The 19,488-nt window shown below is 36.3% G+C and overlaps 1 protein-coding gene across 2 annotated transcripts in view; it reads right to left on the bottom strand.

Moving 5' to 3' along the window:
- Positions 1-359: 359 nt before the first annotated feature.
- The window catches only part of Htr2c (5-hydroxytryptamine (serotonin) receptor 2C), a 234,814-nt gene continuing 215,685 nt past the window's right edge, over positions 360-19,488 (bottom strand). For both annotated transcript variants that reach the window (XM_030251228.1, NM_008312.4), the window contains exon 6: positions 360-3,868. In XM_030251228.1, coding sequence (XP_030107088.1) covers positions 3,042-3,868 — 827 coding nt within the window. In that variant the 3' untranslated portion in view covers positions 360-3,041. The remainder of the gene's footprint in view (positions 3,869-19,488) is intronic.

Genomic DNA, 19,488 nt, shown 5'->3' with positions numbered 1-19,488 from the left:
AAGAATGGATGTAGAAAATGTGGTTCATTTACACAATGGAATATTATTCAGCTATTAACTATGAGGACATCCTGAGTTTTTCAGGCAAATAAATGGAACTAGAAAATATCATCCTGAGTGCGGTAGTCCAGACTCAAAAGTCATGAATGGTATGTACTCATTGATATATGGATATTAACCATGAAGTACAGAATACCCATGATACATACCACAGATCATAAGAAGTTAAAAAATAAGGCTCAAGTGAGGATGCTTCGATCTCACTTAGAAAGGGGAATACTCCCTAGAATTTTCAATTGATGGGGTAGATCTTTATACTGAAATGGTGCATAGGGGAAAAAGACATATGACAAGCTAGGTCATCGTTTAATAAATTTTAATAAATTAAGAGGAAATCTCACAAAACTCAGAAGAAGGTAATACACAGGAATAAGTAATAAGACAACACTTTACAACCATTCACAAAAGTACCATTTGACAAAGGAGAAAAATTACAGGAAATAATATAAGGCAGTCTGTTGCACGTGTCTTAAACAGTATACATTATAATAGCACATCAAAATGATTTGACAGTAAATTCACCATGTTTACATTTGTCACATGGATTATTTTAAAACATTTATAAAAGTTTGTAGATTTAACACTGAACTGTAAGATTCACTTCCAAATGGATATATTTATATTTATGTATATATATGTTTCATACCAAACCGCACAGAACTTACGAATAGCACACAAGTTGAGAATAATTGCTGTGTTGGGTACTATTATGTACTACTACTTGATGACATAAGAATTATTAACAAATGTGCTATAAGCGATTATCATTCAACTTATTGCTAGTGCTTTTGGAACTGCATGGTTTATACTCTATTTCTCTGTAAAACATGTGCTATGAGCTTGCCCTGATAGTTAAGAAAGAAATCAGATGTTTCCAATTTTCTCTAATACAATACTTCAGATCTGAATGTCTCTTAGGGACTGCTGAAGGAGTTTTCTCCAGCACTTTCTATATCAGTTTCTCTGCCTTACATCGATACGGATCAGTGGACTCATGCAACATACATGGTGTTACATGCACAGCACCATCTGTATGTGCAGAACTCATGCTCAATGCATGCTGTGTTTCTTCAGTCATTTTCATTTCATTAAGAAGTAGGTCGCCTCATTCAATTTCAGGTAATTGTTTTAACATGCAGTTCAACTGACCTAACAGGCAGGTAGACTTTACTTTCATGTCATGTTTGGGCATGCTCAAGCAATTGAGTGACATTTGGCAGTGTTGTAAACCAAATAGAGACTGTTTGAGTTTCCTCAAATACAGCCGCTTTCCCACTGCCTCCTTGGCACACTGTTGAATTTATCTATGCTGTGTGTTGAGAGCACAGCCCAGGAATTTTTGAAATTCAGATCCTGCCTTTACCGACTTCAAGATCCTAAAAGGCTCACTCCAAGGTGTGCAAGTAGCTGTTGGGCATAAGAACTAGCATCATGAATTCTTCAGAAATTTATTCACAGTTGTGTGAAATGGACACACATGGAAACACAGTTACTGGGAACATGTGTATACTCTGCACACAGCATAGACTTAATAATCTGACTTGAGCAAGGTTTGAAAACTTTTCATGGTTTTCAATTTCACTAAAATGGTACTTAATTCTTAGAGAGCAGCAGGTCCACGAATGAAACAATGGCTGACACTTAGAGGATCACAGCACTATATTTGAACAAAGATTTAAAGTCCGGGAATGTAATTACAGCACAATGGAGAGCTTGCCACGTTCACAAGTTAGCTGCAGCCTTTTCCTGCACTAGAGAGCTTGGAAGGATCTGAAAATGAGATAAATTTTGTTTAAAATCCAAATGGAAACTCTGTATTTCTATTCTTCCCAGAGTTCAATAAAAGCATCTTTTTAAATTACTTTTTTCACATTCTAAGGGCCTAATTCGGTAGTCCTTAATCAAGTAAAACTTAGTTTTCTACCCTTCTCATACTAGTTTTACTTAAAAACGGACTGCTAAATTGGGTCCTATAGATCGAGGTACCATAATTAAGATATTTTAATAAGGCTCAACATGCAAATTTCACTTTGTGTGTAGCACACACATTTCCAGAATTCTGAGCTCAAAATCCAATTGATATTGAATCCTGGATTGGGAAATAACTCTGGGATTTGGTTTCCCAGTATAGTCTTGGAATTAGGTATTTACTAAGGACCAGAATGAAAACACTAATTTCAGTTTGCTTGACATAAGAATCAGAATTTGAACATTGTCCTTAAGAAGTGAAAAGCTGTTTGGTGTGTATATTTCTTTGGCATCCTTCCACTTCTGTAGTCCTGGTTAACCAGCTGCTATGTTAAAATACCACTATGTTTGGGGACAGACATTGCAGCAAAATACCGACACAACATTCTGACAATGTCAAATTTACCCCGTGTGTAACAACCAAGTTGAATTCTGTCTCTGACTCACTGATGAATATGTTTCACAATGGGCAGAACCTATCTTACTGAGTTTACGTGTGTGAATGAGCAGAGCGAGAATCTAAAGTACATATTTACTGTTAACCTGGAAGAGATGCCACCGAATCTGTTAGTTTAGGTGTGGTTTGAAAGACCACCACAGTCATGTGCATCATTCTGGTCTCCTGCAAATGCCACCTGAGATGAACATCAACTTTTCCACATTCACAAAAAGAACAGCGATAGGAAGGAAGAAAGCAACGAAGGAGCAAGGAAGGGAGGGAATACGGAAGGAAGGGAGAGAAAAATACAAACACTCTTATCCATCAAGGAATCAAAATAAATTAGTCTCCATCTCTCATAAACAGTAAATATAGAACCCCAAATCTCACTATTTAACGCATGATTGTAAAGTACAGGGTTGCAAAGCTATTTATAAAAACACTCTTTTGTCACACAGCAGTATTTACATTAGTTATGATCCACAGGAAAATCACTGGGGGTGGAGGGTGGGGGGTGGGGAGTGGGGGACTTTCCTACAAGAGATTTCCTGTAGGAAAGCTGCGCTGCTATTGCTTACACACTACTAATCCTCTCGCTGACCACATTAGAGGGATTGACCGGCAGCTCTAAATTCTCTACCTGCATCTCTATGCCAGGCTCTGTGTCATTAGCTTTCCTAACTACACGTTCATTGGTATGCCGATAAATGTTAACATTGAGCTCCCTCCCAGACAAAGCAGTGGCAGCAACCCTAGGAATCTGTCGAACAGGAGGCTTTTTGTCTGGCTTATAATCGCAGCGCAAATATTTAGAGAAAGCCCTTCGGTAAATTTTGTTGAAGAGAGTGTACACCAGAGGATTGATGCCTGAACACACATAGCCAATCCAAACAAACACATTGAGAAGTTTCTCCATTAGCTTTTGGTTACAGGCCTTCCCACAAAGCACCGACAGGATATTGGTGATGAAAAACGGGCACCACATGATCAGAAACACAAAGAATACAATGCCAAGGACTTTGGAAGCTTTCTTCTCATTGTTGATAGCTTGCATGGTGCCTCTAGGCCGCTTTTCTTTCTTCTTTCGACGTGGCTTCTGATCTGGATTGGGGTTGGGAGCGTTCTCTTCCTCATCACCCTTCTTGCAGCAGCACTTTAGAAAGTTCAGGCTGATATTACGCAGTTCCTCCTCGGTGTGACCTCGAAGTAACATCAGGGTTTGACGGCGTAGGACGTAGATCGTTAAGAAGTAGGTGATCACCATAATTGTCAACGGGATGAAGAATGCCACGAAGGACCCGATGAGAACGAAGTTCGGGTCATTGAGCACGCAGGTAGTATTATTCACGAACACTTTGCTTTCGTCCCTCAGTCCAATCACAGGGATAGGAACTGAAACTCCTATGGGAACAAAAAGGTGTGGGAAGTCGTTACAGCACATGCATTGATTTTACAATATCACAAAGGCATTCATTGACATTTTGATAAAAACTTGATGTTTGTTGAAAGCTATTCACGGCAAACTCTGGAAGCTCCTGGAAAGTATTGGTGCAATAGATGATGATGGCATTCTGTGAATTGCTGTAACCATGTAGAATCTCTATTTTTGAAGCAAGCTATTGGAGATATGATTACATACAGGAGTGGAGTGAGTCCAATTTGTTCTATCTGTAGTCCCTAGAAATGTGGTGGTTCATCAAAGGTACTCAATAATTTTTTAAGCCAGGGAATAACTTCATACTTATCTTCAGTAATATCATTAAGATGGGTCATTTCTTTTATTTTTTTTTGTATACTGTTACTCAATTGTGATAACAATGATATGTACTGTATCTACAATAGTCTGGGAGGATTGACTGGATAGTTTCACAATTATGCAACCGCTAATATAAGAGCAGAAGCAACTGATTTTTTTCTCTTTTATTCCAAGATTTTGTGTGTGTGTGTGTGTGTGTGTGTGTGTGTGTGTGTGTGTGTGTATTTATATGTTTGGACATCAGTAACATGGTCTCAAGGTCAGTAAACAGAATGAGACAGAAGATAGATCTTCAGGGTATGACACTGTGCTAGGGACAGGACGAAGAAATGGAAAGGAGGAAGGTAGGAGGGAGAATTGGATGGAGGGAGGGAGAAAAGGAAGGAGAGAAACAGAGACAGAGACAGACAGACATAATTTTTATTTGTAAGGGTATGGACAAGTAGTCATCCAGGAAAATCAACTGGGATTCCTGACAAGAAATATTAGCAAAAAGGAAGGGGGCAGACAGTGATCTTAGACTCAAACCTTCTGGAAACATCAGAAGCACTATGGTAGACCACAAAAGTACTCTTCTCTGGACACATATGGTAACTTGCCAAGGGAATTTTCATACTAATCTATCCTCTCTTCATCCTCAAGAAGTTAAGACCCTGGGAAACTCCAATTGTGTTTGGGAGATTCCATCTTAGGCCATTGGGACACCAAGCTGCTGGATATCCAAATAGCAAATCTTTAAACAAGAGTTGCTAACTCCAAGGACCACTTGAGGAGCTATGAGGAACTTAATACATTAAGGCCATGCTAGCTGAATTAAGAGCTCCTTGTCAGCTGCAACATATTAGATTGAATGACTGAAGAGGAAAACATAGGTGATAATGATTGCTATTTAATATCTGGGAAGATCATAAAGGGAGGGTTTGGAAAATGATTATTAAGCATTTCCCCCAGACATTATATTTCTGGTGTTTGTGATGAGTCTCTAGAAAAGAAAACAAGTGACAGGGTAAGAAACAGCAACCAATGGAAAAAGATTTCATTGGATATTGGTCCACAGCCATTTATAGCTCTGGAGCTAGCCACACAAATAGGGAAGTAGGGAAGGGTATATAAACTTGGAGACATAGTTCAAACAATGACTTTTAAAGCAAAAATTTGGACTTGAGTAGAAATGCTCAGATCTTTCTATGGTCCCTGAGAGATGTCAATGGTCCCAGAGAAGATGGTCATTTCATGAGAAAATTCTGGAGAAACACTAGTATACTTTCCCAGGATCCTTTGGAAGAGTAGCAGAGGGTGCAATTGAAGTAGTCCCTCTCCAATCCCAGAACTTCAGGAAGAAGATCCTGAGGTTAGTGACTGAGAAGTTAGTCATCCCTCTAGAGGCATCACTATAGAGATAGATATACCTCCCTCTACAAGCATCTTAACAGAAGTAGATGTATCTAGATATTTCCATGTATCTAGATACTTTCCATGGAATATGCTCCCTAGGGAAGGCATCTTAGGCTGGCTGTAAGATCACTGTATTGACATCCCTCAGCATCAAGCCCTGTGCTACTCTGAGCTTATTTCTGTTAATAAATAAAATATGCCTACAAAATTAAGAGGGAAATTTTCAGGAGTTGGTTTTCCACTCCTGGAACTGAACTTTGGTCATCAGGGCTTAGAGAAAGGAGCCTTTACCTGAGACATCTCACTAGGCCCTGTGAGGCCTACTTTATATGTAGCATTTTTTATATACTGTTATGTATATTGAGGAAAGGGTACATCTTATAGCTGCTTGTTATTTCATCCATTCTCTGTCTTAGGTATATATTATGGATAATAGAGATAGAAATGTTTTATCTTAATTTGGCTAACACTCTCCTCAATAGATATAATTTTGTCAAGTAGTTTAGCCCCTTTACTAAAGCTGTATAATTAGAGTTTGTTTTTAAAAGTGATGAATGCGTTCAACAAACAAGGAGAAATTAACTTTTAAGACTTCATGAACATTATCAATAACAATAACAACAATCATGGAAACAACATCAATAACAATATATCATGCACAGATTATTTTAGTCAATACTTTAATAATAATAATAATAATAATAATAATAATAATAATAATAATAATAATAAACAACACAGTACCAGCAGTTCTCAAACTGTGCTTCAAGGAACCTGGGAGACTCAGAGATGCATAATTTTCTTGTGGAGGTAGTTTCCTTTTTCCAACTTTTACTGTATTGGGGGGGGGGTTTATCTATATGTACTCCTGTAACTTGGCCTGGCCTTGAACATCTTATTTTCCTATCTCTACCTCCTGAGTGTTTGAATTATAACCTTTGTACTTTCTTTCTTTCTTTTTTATTTGAAACATCACAGTAAATTTAATGCATGTACACATTCAGAAATTTAGTTTTTATTGTATCAATAGACATTTAAAATTCCAACCTTTAAAATAATGTTTGTTTTAAATTGCCAGAACTAGCATTGAAGTATAAAATATGGTAATATTAAACAGATTTAGATTAATAGCATTATTGAAAGTAAAATGATCCATTAAAGTTCTTAAAGTTTTAATTTCTAATATCATAAACATTAATATTTATACTATTGATACAATATATACTCCACATAAATAAAAGACCTGGGAGACCCTAAGTGTTTTAAAAATTATGAAGGTTCCTTAAACCAGAGATTGAGAATGCCTGTTTCGTGTTATTAGATAAGCTATGTAGGGTCTGGAGAGTTAATAGCATATGTGTAATGTTTCTTTATCATTTTCAGTGCAAGCAATAATAATTAAAGTGTAATTAAACCATCAAGCATAAATATTAGTACTACTTCCTCTAACACACCTTAAATGCATTATTTTCATAAGAATCCAGAAAGACACCTTTTATATGATCAAGCTAACTTCAGAAAATATAAATTTAGTAAATATATACTCTGATATATTTCATCTTTGTTTTGATCAAATAAGAAGAGTAGATATGAATTACTTTTGATACCATATAACAATAACAATTATAGTAACAAAACCTACCTTTTTCTCAGTGTCTCTTATATAATACTATATGATCCAATTATTTGTAAATTTTTATATAGTTTATAGATTTTTTAATTCATTACAGGTAATAAAACATACAAATAATTATTAAAGAACTAATTTAATATTTCTGAAGTTAACTTCAGTAAGTTTGTGTCATCTTAAGATATTAGAAACAATAAAAACAAATCATAATTTAATAATACTATAAATTGCAGCAGATATTATTTCAAATAATGAACAGTTGAATACTATGCATGCATTATCAAATTAATTTTTTCAAACTCGGTAAAATAGTTTAAATAATGATTATTAATCTTATTTAAAGATAAAATGAATCTCCAATAAGCACATAAAATCTATTTTAACATTATAGAAACATTGAATAATATGTATTTCAAGTTTCTAAACAGTATGGATTACTATTTATATTTTCTTAGAAATACTATATAATATATTATATATTACTACAATGACAGGAACTACATTAGCTACTACTACACTCAATTATTAAAGGCTTTCACCAATAAATTTTTAATTGTGTATTTATCTACTTATATTTTCATGCATTATCTCATTCTCATTTCATAAAATCCCACTTATTAAGATTATTTAACTGTAACATGCAAGCCTGAATATTACTGACTCTTCTAATTGCTTCACATTATAAATTCTGTCTACATGCACTATCTTATTCTAGTGCAATAAAAAACCAATTTAGTGAAATTTGTGTATTGCAAAAAAGTAAATCTAGACTGGTTTTAATATAAATGCATTATATTGGTTCCTAAAACCTTGAATTCAAGCAACACAGATCAGTTCTTTTAAAGCCATCAGATAATATCATTTGCCAATGAATCCAAAGCAGAATTTTAAAACATTTTTGCATTTATGATTGATCTTATGAATGATAGTATATTATAATCATTGCTGACTGGACAGTAGTTGCCAAATTGTTCTCATATTTATTAAACTTAGAAAAACTGATAGCAGTATTTGCAAAACGAGTATAGTACAGAAGAAGCCCAGAAATACTATGGGAAAGACAAAAGAATGTGTGCCACAAATGTTACAGATTTGGAAATATCTAGAGTTGGAAACATCTCCCTTGCCTTTTAAACTAAGGACATTGTTAGAGAGAAAATAGTCATAAAATAATAATAAACAAATTGTTGGGATATGGATGATATATGACTGGTAGAGGCCTGAATAAAAAGAGAAATGATTAAATTTTTTTGGACTGTCTCACCAACAAAATGAAGCTATAGATTAGCAATATTGATTTTTGGAGAGGCCTCTGATGTGTCTATTTTCAATCCTTTTGTAATTTGGAAAGTTTTCCTTTTTTAAGGACATATAGGAGGACCAAGCTGACATGACTAATCCCTTGCCTTCTGCTGTGAGTCCCTTGCACATCACAGTTAACAGCATCCAATTAATAACACAGAAAACCAGGACAGCTTTCCTTTTGGATGACAAAATGTTACTAATATTTGGAGAAAAGGGTATTTTGTAAGTTTAAGGACTAATTGAGTTATGGTGTTGGTAACATGAGAAATTAATAAATTCACACCCAACTTTGAACCTCAGGGATTTTTAGATTTGAACCAAGAAAGAATACAAGCATGTTTATTTATTTGTATTTATAGGTAGTTATTGCTAGCATAGTGATAAGAGCTTCTATATAACACTGATGAATTGTGATTTAAAAGAGGACAGCAAGGCAGAAAGAATAAGGAGACTGACTGAACTTGTAGGAATAATGCCAGGGGACTAGAACATACTCCTGGACAGAAATTAATGGGAAAGTAGATGAAGGAGTGTGGTGTTTTGAATAGGTATGGCCGCATAGACTTATGGGTTTGACTGGTTGTCCATTGAAGGTGGCAATATTAGGAGCTATGGTCTTGTTGGAGGAAGTGTGTCACTGTGGGGCTGGGCTTTGAAGTCTCCTATGCTTAAGCAATGTCCATTGTGACACACAGTCTCCTGCTGCCTATGGATCAAAAGGTATACTCTCATCTTCTCCTGCAAGATGTCTGCCTGTACACTACCATGCTTGCTGCCATGATGATAATGAACTAAATCTCTGAAACTATAAGTCAGCCCCAATTAAATGTTTTCCATTATAAGAGCTGCTATGGTCATGGTGTCTCTTCACAGCAATTAAACCCTAACTAAGACAGGGAGGTTTTGTTATAGGTGGTAGTATGTGGAGAAGAAATGTTCAGGAGTACTCTTAGATGGTCACATGGTTACTACAAACTAATGTAGCTTGAGGAAAAGTACAAGGAGCTTAGACATGGAAGGTAAACAGTGAGGAAATATAATTCAAAGACAGAGAAAAAGAATGATTGCAAGTGATAGGTACAGGTCCCTAAGGAGATAAAGTGAGATACAATAAGAAAATCATGATACAGGGCAGAATGATTATTATCTATGGCAAGTGTTGGAAGCATGGCTACATGACAGTAATTATCAGGGAGTATAAAGAAAGTAAGAACGTGACTGAAATAAAAAGCAACTGGAAAAATTAACTGAATTGTTAACTGGATCTGGAAAGTGGTTGATATAGATGTTTCTTGATTCCAGTCAACAACCAGAAAGTAAATGAGCTCTTCTTAGAAATCTGATGAGATAGCTGATCACACATATGTTACTAAGAAAATATCCGGGAGAATTCATAGGAAGAGGTTGGAGAAAATGTCAAGTGTGCGGAGAGATGCATACTTAGGTTCCAGGAGGAAATGAAATCCTTAGTTCTCTAACAGACACGTAGAGGATACACGACTATATAAGGGCAAAGGAAAATCTAAACAGAGAAAGAAACCTGGGATTAAAGGGCAGGGATATGTTGCTGAGATCTTTAGGAAGTTCACTGAAAGTACAAGGCAACTCCACATCTTGGGAAGTGGCACTATGGCAGTGATTCTCAACCTATGGGTTGCCACACCTTTGGCAAACCTCTATGGCAAAAAAGAAAAATAATATTTACATTATGATTCATAGTAGTAGTGAAATTACAGTTGAGAAGTAGGAATGGAATGATTTTATAGTTTGGGGTCACCACAGTTTGAGGAACTGTGTTATAGAGTAGCAGCATTAGGAAGTTTGAGACCTGCTGATGTAGATAGAAGGAAGAAAAGTCAGGACAGGCTTTTAGCTATGTTCCAGCCCAGGGGATTGCAAGCAACTGTGAGCACACGGGGGTAGATCAGATCTGCTACAGAACTCACTCTGGGTTGTGTTAAGTTAGACGTAATCATGGAAGATCCATATTTATATCTTCTTGACTATATGTGTGGAGTTCTAGAGAGAGATGCAGATTAACAACATTCTTAAAAGGAGAAATTACAAGGTTGTGATTTTGAGGGATAATGTTGGTGACAAAAGAGGAGCTGAGAGAGTTTGCAGCCTGGTGCGGGGAGCAAAAGTGTTAACCAGCCAGACACCCCAGATCTCCTGAGGATTGGACCACCTACCAAAGAATACATATGGAAGTACCCATGGCTCCTGCCACATATTTGGATCAGTGGGAGGAGTGGCTCTTGGTCCTGTGGGGGTTCGATGCCCCAGTGTAGGTGAATGCCAGGGCAGAAATGCATAAGTGGGAGGGTGGGGGTGCAACGTCATAGGGGTAGGGGGAAGGGGGTTGGGATAGGGGGTTTCTGGAGGGGATACCTGGAAAGGGGATAACCTTTGAAATGTAAATATAGAAAATAACTAATTAAAATTGGGAAAAAGAAAAAGAAAGGAATCTAGATTCTGAGTTAAAGGTTTGAAACCTTATGATTGTGTATGTCTATTTAAGACTAGTGTTCCTCAATGAAAATGCAATGACATGTAAAAGACTTCTAAGGAGCTGAAATATTTGAATATTCTCCTATCGAAACAATAATGATAGATCTTGTATGTGTTTTGTTCTATTTTCCTGATGCATTGCATCCATTTATAACTAAGTCAACAAAGTCTCAAATTTCATTCATTGGTTAGATTAAATAGTTTTCCATAATGAAAATGTAAAACATTCATGTTATAGTAGCTAGTATTAAAATCAGTATTTTAGCTAGTAGCAGTAGTATAGGAGCTAGTAGTAATTGTAATAGCTAGTATTAAAATCAGTATTAAAATGCAGATAGAGTATGTATGCATATACAATAAATAAAATAAATATTTAAAAATTCGGCTTTAGGGATATAACAAAAACTTACAAAAATATTTAAAATACCCAGGAAGTACAACATAAAACCAACTCAGTGGTTTTTTGGAGGTTTTTCCCTCCCTCACAGATCCTCTTATATTTTATGGTTTCTATGCAAATGTGTCTCAGTGTCTGCATGTGTTTCTTGTGCTTTTTCTTTTGCTCTTTATTTCCAGTTTATTTTGTTCTATTCTTGTTTGTTTGCTTTTATTTTTATCTTCTTGTTATTTATATTCCTCTTTTTTTTTTTATGATGAAAGAAAGTGTGTGGATTTGAGTAGGAAGGAAAATAGGATTTTGGAGGACCTACAAGAAGAGAAGCTATAATCAGAGTATACTGTGTGAAATTGATCCATTTTCAATTAAAAAAATAAAAACCCTGCAATTTATATTAGTGGTTGAAGAATTTATAGAAAATACACCCACCAACTAACAGCATTCAAAGCCCAGAACACATTTTTGAGCAACAACAACAAAAAGTATTTGAAAGTATTTGAAACTGAACAACAAGTAGGAGAAAACTATTTGGAAACATTCCATTCAAAGTTAGGAATCTTGGAAGTTGAATCTAAAATTCCTGTGTCCTTTCCCTGAGGGCCTTCTCTAGCCTGCATGTTATAACTAGAAAGTTGATGTCTAACTGAACCAAGGAATAGGAATGATGAATTTAGGACTGGCAAAAGATCTAGGACTTGGGTAGTATAACCAAAGAAAGAAGGAGTCACAGTGTGGAGGCAGCCTGGAATTTCCATACAAAGTTCCCTTGAATTCTTGCTTGGCACCTGAATCTCCTATGAGCAGAACTAAGGAAAACATAGATCCAGCAACATTCAAGAGGTTTAGCATACTTAGAGTGACATTTATATCATCTGTTCCGAAAAACAGAATTTGGACTTATACAAAGTTAAAGGAGCCTAGCACACAGCTTGGGCCATTCACTAATTGTAGAAAATAAAAAATGTTAAGGGGGAAAGCTCTTTTCTTTTTGATTTTTGTAGTGGGTTGCTCTGATGCTGCTTGTATTCTAATGCTAAATACTGGTTCCTCAAGATGTGGTTGCTTGCTCAAGAAATGCTATGGAAGGCTAGAGCCTGTGATTGGACAGTGGAGGGAGAAAGGTGGAACTGGAGGTTCATGAGAGGGTGTTGCAGGTAAAGAAGGAGAGGGAGGGTTTTGACTGAGGCATGGCAACCCCATCCCTCCACTTTATGCCCTGTCTTTCTACTGGAGGTGGACTCTACAAGTTTCCTCTTCCCATTGTTAGGCATTTCATCTAAGGCCCCTCCCTTTAAGACCTGAGCATCTTTCACCTCCCAGGTGAGGGAAAGGAGGTCCAGTGACAGGTCCAACTTGGGATCCAGCTCAAGGGGAGGCTCCAAGGCCTGACACTATTACTGATGCTATGATGTGCTTATAGACAGGAACCTAGCATGGCTGCCTTCAGAGAAGCCCAACAAACAGTTGAAAGAATCAGATGTAGATATTTACAACCAACCAATGAACAGAAGCCAGGAAACCCTGTGGTTGATTTAGAGAAAGGCTGGAAGAAGCTGAGCAGTAGGTTGACCCTATAGGAGGACCAGCAGTCTCAACTAACCCAGACCCCTAAGATCTCTCAGACACTGAGATACCCACCCTAACACATACACAGCAGAGGACTGCCTGCTCTGGCCTCAGTGAGAGCTGTTCATAACCCTCAAGAGACTTGAGGACCCAGGAAGGTTGGTGAGGTGGGGATGGAGGTGGGGGTGGGGACATTCTTTTGGAGATGGGGAGGAAGAATGCGATGAGGAGCTGTTGGAGGGTAAATCGAGAGGGGGATAACAAATGAATTGTAAAAAAAAAAGATAATTAAAAATAAATAAATGAAAGAAGGAAGGAATGAAGAGAGGGAGGAAGGAAGGAAGGAAGGAAGGAAAGGAAGGAAGGAAGAAAGGAAGGAAGAAAGAGAAAGAGAGAAAGAAAGAAAGAAGGAACAAAGTGGGGAGAAGCTGCTATGGGTCAAAACCGCGAGACTAGGAGAAACAGCAAGTAACAAGGGACTTTATATCTGGTTAATAAGTTAGTGTAGCCCTGGATCTGTCCAATCCAAGGATAAGGTTTGTAAATAAAATACCTGGTTGGTATTTATTCAGGCTTATAAGGATTATAAATTCATACTATAGATTTTCTTTTTCTTTTTGTTTTTGACATAATATTTTTCTATGCCTCTCAGTCCATCCTGGACTGGAATTTACTTTGCCTTGAACACACAATCTTCTTGCCTTAGAATCCCCCATGCTTGGCTCACCTACATGCAACAGCATACCTGGCTTGCCCTCTTTCTTAATGATGAAAGATATAGTCTAGGATGTGAAAGCAAACCTGCAGCTCATTATTAACAAAACAAAAGAGACCATACATAGCCTTTTTTTAATGAACATTTTTTTTTGTTTTATTTTTCAATATAGGGTTTCTCTGTATAGCCCTGGCTGTCCCAGAACTCACTCTGTAGACCAGGCTGGCCTCGAACTCAGAAATCTGCCTGCCTTTGCCTCCCAAGTGCTGGGATTAAAGGTGTGCACCACCACACCCGGCTTTTTTATGAACATTTTAAAAGATTACTACAGATACAAAGAGATAGAGGAATACACTAGTTGTTAAGTCAACAGAAACAGATCAACAGATAACCATTAATGTTCCAACCAACAGAGAACTTTATTGTAAATATGCTAAATATGCACTCAGAAAAGATAACTGTAGCAATTATAGAGATGGAAATTTCAGGATGGGTATGTAAATTAAAGAAAATATTTCAACTGTAAAATAGACTTTTTGAAAAGCTGGATAGGATTGCCAGTCAATGCAGTATCTGGTGAATTTGAAAGTCTAAATCATGTACACTTAAGCACAATGAAAAACATTACTGCATCCATGCATCTATGTTTGTAACCTTGGCAAAGTTTCTAGAACTCGACTTGCTGTCCCGTCAAAAGCAATGATCAAACATCCCAAAGCAAGGATAAAACATCCAACTCTTCTTAGGAGTAGAATCTTGGCTTTCAGGAAAGACCTTTATACATAGTCCTGTGTTTACATTTTTACCTGGATATAATATTATAAGTATTGGAATATGAATACAGTAGGTGCTCAAGCTATCCTGATGAAAAAGGGAGCAGGGGTAGGAATGGTGGATTTTAAACGGTTCTTCTTTCTAGACAAACAAAAGAAGAAAAAGACAAGCAGAGTCAGAGAGAGGAGCTAAAGGGATATGCAACCCTATAGGTAGAACAACATTATGAACTAACCAGTACCCCGGGAGCTCGTGTCTCTACCTGCATATGTATCAGAAGATGGCCTAGTTGGCCATCAGTTGAAAGAGAGGCCCATTGTTCGTGCAAACTTTATATGCCCCAGTACAGGGGAATGCCAGGGCCAAGAAGTGGGAGTGGGTGGGTAGGGGAGTTGGGGGGAGGGTATGGGGAACTTTTGGGATAGCATTGGAAATGTAAATGAAGAAAATACCTAATAAAAATAAAAAATAAAAAATAAATTAAAAAAAATTTATTGCAATGTAGCATGAAATGCAACCTTGGCTTCACCAAGGAGACCAGTCAGTAGATAACAGCATACCAGTCTAAAATATAACTAACACCCTGAAACTGAAAATAATTTAGACTCTTAGTGATGCTCTAAAAAATTAAAAAGTTAATACAACAGGGTTAATTCACATTATCCCCCCAAAAACTTTAATGACATAAAGACAAAAGAATGGAAAATTTAAAACCATCAAGTAATATGTCTGAATGAAAAATGAGATGCATAAACTTGAAAGGATTGTTTGAGATGGGAAAAGAAAGGAACCTGAACTTTTGGGTAGGACTATAAGAGATTTTCAATAACAATAAGGGAAAATAGATTACAAATTTTAATATAATTTTTAGTAACTGGTGAAGCAATAGCAAGAAATTTATCAGACATATGAATAAAGTTTTAGTACAAGAAGAAAAAATGGGGTATGAATATGGCAGAGAAAATAATGACATCAATTGGCTCAATTTATTGACAAAGTATGCATCTCTAGATATTTGTAGCTCAGCAAACATTTAACAGGTCAAATTCAAAAGGAACAGCTAAATCCACAGGGAATTATTTACAAATATGAATTTAAAATGCTAAGAAGTGACAAGTGGAAAAAATGACAAATCTAATGAAAAGCCACAAAGATGGAAGATAATATAATAATATGACAATAAACATCTCTCCAGAGAACTAAGGAAAACCTCAGCTAATGAACCTGCACCTGTCAAATCAGAATTTTATCTAAATGGACATACTTTTCATAAATAAAAGTAAATTTTAAGACTTTTGTTTTTCAGATTAACTAAAGTTCACTACAGACTTTCCTTTAAAAAATGGTAAAATGATTGCTTAAGGCTTATGGAATTGATATCAGGAGACAGTTTTTGTTTTATCCTTATTTCTTGAAATATAAATCAGGCTGTGAATTACAAATAATTTGCAGTTTTATCTATAACATAGCGATAGCACATATGATCACTCTAGATTTTTAAATTTCATACACTTCTGAAGTCTAGAGTGGAAAAACAGTGCATTATTAGAACTATTATATTCTAGAGCATGCTAAAAAAATAAAGATCTAGAAACCAAGAAAACTGAGCAGAAGTGTCAGTTGTGACACAGTGTGAGGAAAACTGTCTCCCAGGAGGGAAAAACAATAATATTCTTAAAATAAATAGTATTATATTGGGTAGCAATATCTAGATCTTCAAATAAAGTTATTCAACTCAAAGAAGCAGAAAGTGGAATCAATAAGTAATAAAAATAAAAAGTTAATGGTAATCGATTAAGAGTGCTAGCAGAGCTTGATATAAAGAAACCCAAATCTCAAAGTCAACTTTTTAATATGAATGAAAGGAAATCAGTATCATTTAAAAGATATCAATTTCAATAGAAGAGCAACCAGAGGAAGAATAAGTAGAAATTTTAATATTTATAATATTCAATACAACTGAAAGCCACTAGATGACAAAATAACTAATTTTAGAGGTCAGGAACTTTAATGATTAGGGAATAACATCATGAAAAACAAAAAATACAAAGGCTGACATGTATGAAGTAATATTAAATGGAGCAACTATTGTGTTTCCAGAAAGGAATGATCAACAAATATATTTGAAAAAAATGATGGTTAACACTTTCACAAGTTGCTGAAACAAATCTCAACCTGGACTTCTCTGAAGGTAAACGAATTCTGAACACCAGAGCAAGGTATCACACCAGGACAAATGTTTTTTTTTCTGATTTTAAAATAAAAGAGTGTTCTCTCTCTCTCTCTCTCTCTCTCTCTCTCTGTGTGTGTGTGTGTGTGTGTGTGTGTGTGTGAGAGAGAGAGAGAGAGAGAGAGAGAGAGAGAGAGAGAGAGGGAGGGAGAGAGAGGAGAGAGAGCAAGGGAGAGAGAGAGAGAGAGAGAGAGAGAGAGAGAGAGAGAGAGAGAGAGAGAGAGAGACTTGTCTGGCATGCCATGAGTTCTTAGTTTAAGCCTCACCAATACAAAAGTCAGCTTAAACGATGATGTAATAAGAATTTGAAATCAAGAAAAGGCATACTGCATGCAGAGGAAAAAATTTGAATATTTTCTCACATTACCAGGAAACATGACATCGCCACAATACCAGATCCAAAAACTGGACAAAGAATAATGGTTGATCAACAAACTTTCTTTTTTCCAAATTTGAAGGTGAGATGAAACATTCTTATTACATACAAAGAAAATTCAGTGTGAAAGATGCTTAAATAAGTCTTTGAGAACAAAAAGAAGGATATGAGCAAGAATCAGTGACAAATCCATAAGCCATATGTAAATGTAAGATTAAATGTGATATAGCAGCTAGACTTGATGGTGCATGTCTAGAATCCCAATATTCAGAAAACAGACTTAGGGTAACCACAAATTTAGGCCCAGTCTGCATACATAGTGAATTTCTAGGTAGCTACATAGGGAGGCCCCACTCTCCTCTCCCCTTCTGTGTGCGTGTGTGTGTGTGTCACTGTCTGTATGTATGCATGTACACATTACACACTTTACACACAAATAATGGGGATGGTTAAATGTGACTGTAGTCTTATAAATTTACTGTATTTTTTATTCTGGGAAGTAACTAACAAGGAATTGTGATCGAAAAATCAATACCAGAGTTCCAAAGAAGTTTATTGTCCTGGAGGCAGAGGCAGGTGGATCTCTGTGAGTTTGCAATTAGCTTCTGCTACATAGAAAGAGGAGCAGGAGGAGGAAGAAGAGAAGGAGGAGGAGGAGGGGGAGGAGGAAGGAGAAGGAGAAGGAGAAGGAGAAGGAGAAGGAGAAGGAGAAGGAGAAAGAGAAAGAGGAGAAGGAGAAGGAGGAGAAGAAGAAGAAGAAGAAGAAGAAGAAGAAGAAGAAGAAGAAGAAGAAGAAGAAGAAGAAGAAGAAGAAGAAGAAGAAGAAGAAGAGGGGAGGAAGAGGAAGTGAGGAGGAGAAGGGGAGGAAAAGGCATATTAATATTAATAATAATAAGGTGGTTACTGAAGAAAAAAAAACAGTGTGGGAGTGCCTTCTATGAAAATGGCAGAGCTAGGATTTCCAAAAGTTTTTTTCTTCTTAGTAAAAACAGGAGAAAACCTTGAAAAACTTGAATTATCACTTTAGAGCTATACAAAGTAATCAAAGAGTAGTAACGACAGAGGAAATAGTGATTCAGGAAAAATGCCTTATTATTGGCAAGCATTAAGCCTTTTACCATCGTCTGCTACTCAGATCAATGGCAGCCTTGAATAATAACAGCTGATGGTTCTGATACAATGGTAGACAATGGAGTAGATCATTCAAATCCAGGAATTCAGATATATCGCTATCTGTCATGCCTGGTGTTGTCCTGGAAGACCAACTGAAATCGATGCTTTGTTGCTGTTGGATTTCAATAGCTTAACTAGTTCTAAAAGGGTCTCTTCAAGGGACATTTCTGGAAACTGGTCTAACATTGCAATTGCCTGAGGCGATAAGTGACACTTGTATGTGGATGTAATAAGCAAAAAGAAATTGGGGAGAAGCTGAAAAATAGTTATGCATAAAGATTTGCCAAGTTCCATAGTTTCCATACTTCAGATCTCTCTAAGTATGCCTTCATTCATAAAGTTGTACTTTGTAAGAACAGGTGGTCCTAAGCTCCCAGCTCTTGCTGACCCAGAGGCACTATGCAGGGTGAATATAAAGTCCACAAGAGATTTATACTCTAGTTAAATGCTGAAGAAGTATCCCAACAATAACATGGACCCCGGCAAGGAAGTAGATTTATTGTTTTCAGGCAGAAAACTAATATCTACCTAATTATGAGCTGTCCACTAAACTAATGAGGCACAGACGTCAATGACAAAGAGCATATGCTTTGTGCCATTCCTTCAGAAATGTCCCAAAACTAACAAATATTTCAATAAAACATGGAAACAGCAAATCCTAGGGAACAGGGAGAATCTAAGTTCCAACAAGCCAAAGGTAGCAATAAAAAAATCCTAATCCAAAAACAAACATGTAGCCAAGGCATAATAAATAAGCAAGTAAAATTTTTCTCAGGGAGACTAGATATTGAACAGATCAAATAAAGACTTTAATTAAGTTATTTTTAAAATATTTAGCTAATTCAACACAAGAATTAAATATGCTCATAGAGGAGAATATTATTCATATAAATAATAATAAAGTAAAGCATAGCCAACTTAGTTCTCAGAAATACTACTAAAAACTACAACAAACAATGAAGGGTCAGTGAGAGAGTTCTTGTCTAAGCATACCCAGATGTCTTGGAGTCCATCATAATCACTGAGGAAAATGTCTCTAGAAATAGGCATGAAGCAAAAAAGGAACATTTAATCAAGAAAGTTACTACTGCTTAAAATGAAGAATGAGATGCTGTAGTGTCTGAATAATACACATTTTATTCTTCCTAACTCTTAATTCAATGAGACAGGCAGTCTCTCCTTGACATGATACA

Source organism: Mus musculus, chromosome X (genome assembly GCF_000001635.26).
Source record: "Mus musculus strain C57BL/6J chromosome X, GRCm38.p6 C57BL/6J".
Taxonomy (NCBI): domain Eukaryota; kingdom Metazoa; phylum Chordata; class Mammalia; order Rodentia; family Muridae; genus Mus; species Mus musculus.
Note: the sequence above shows the minus strand (reverse complement) of the source record. Positions and strands in the feature narration are given on the sequence as shown.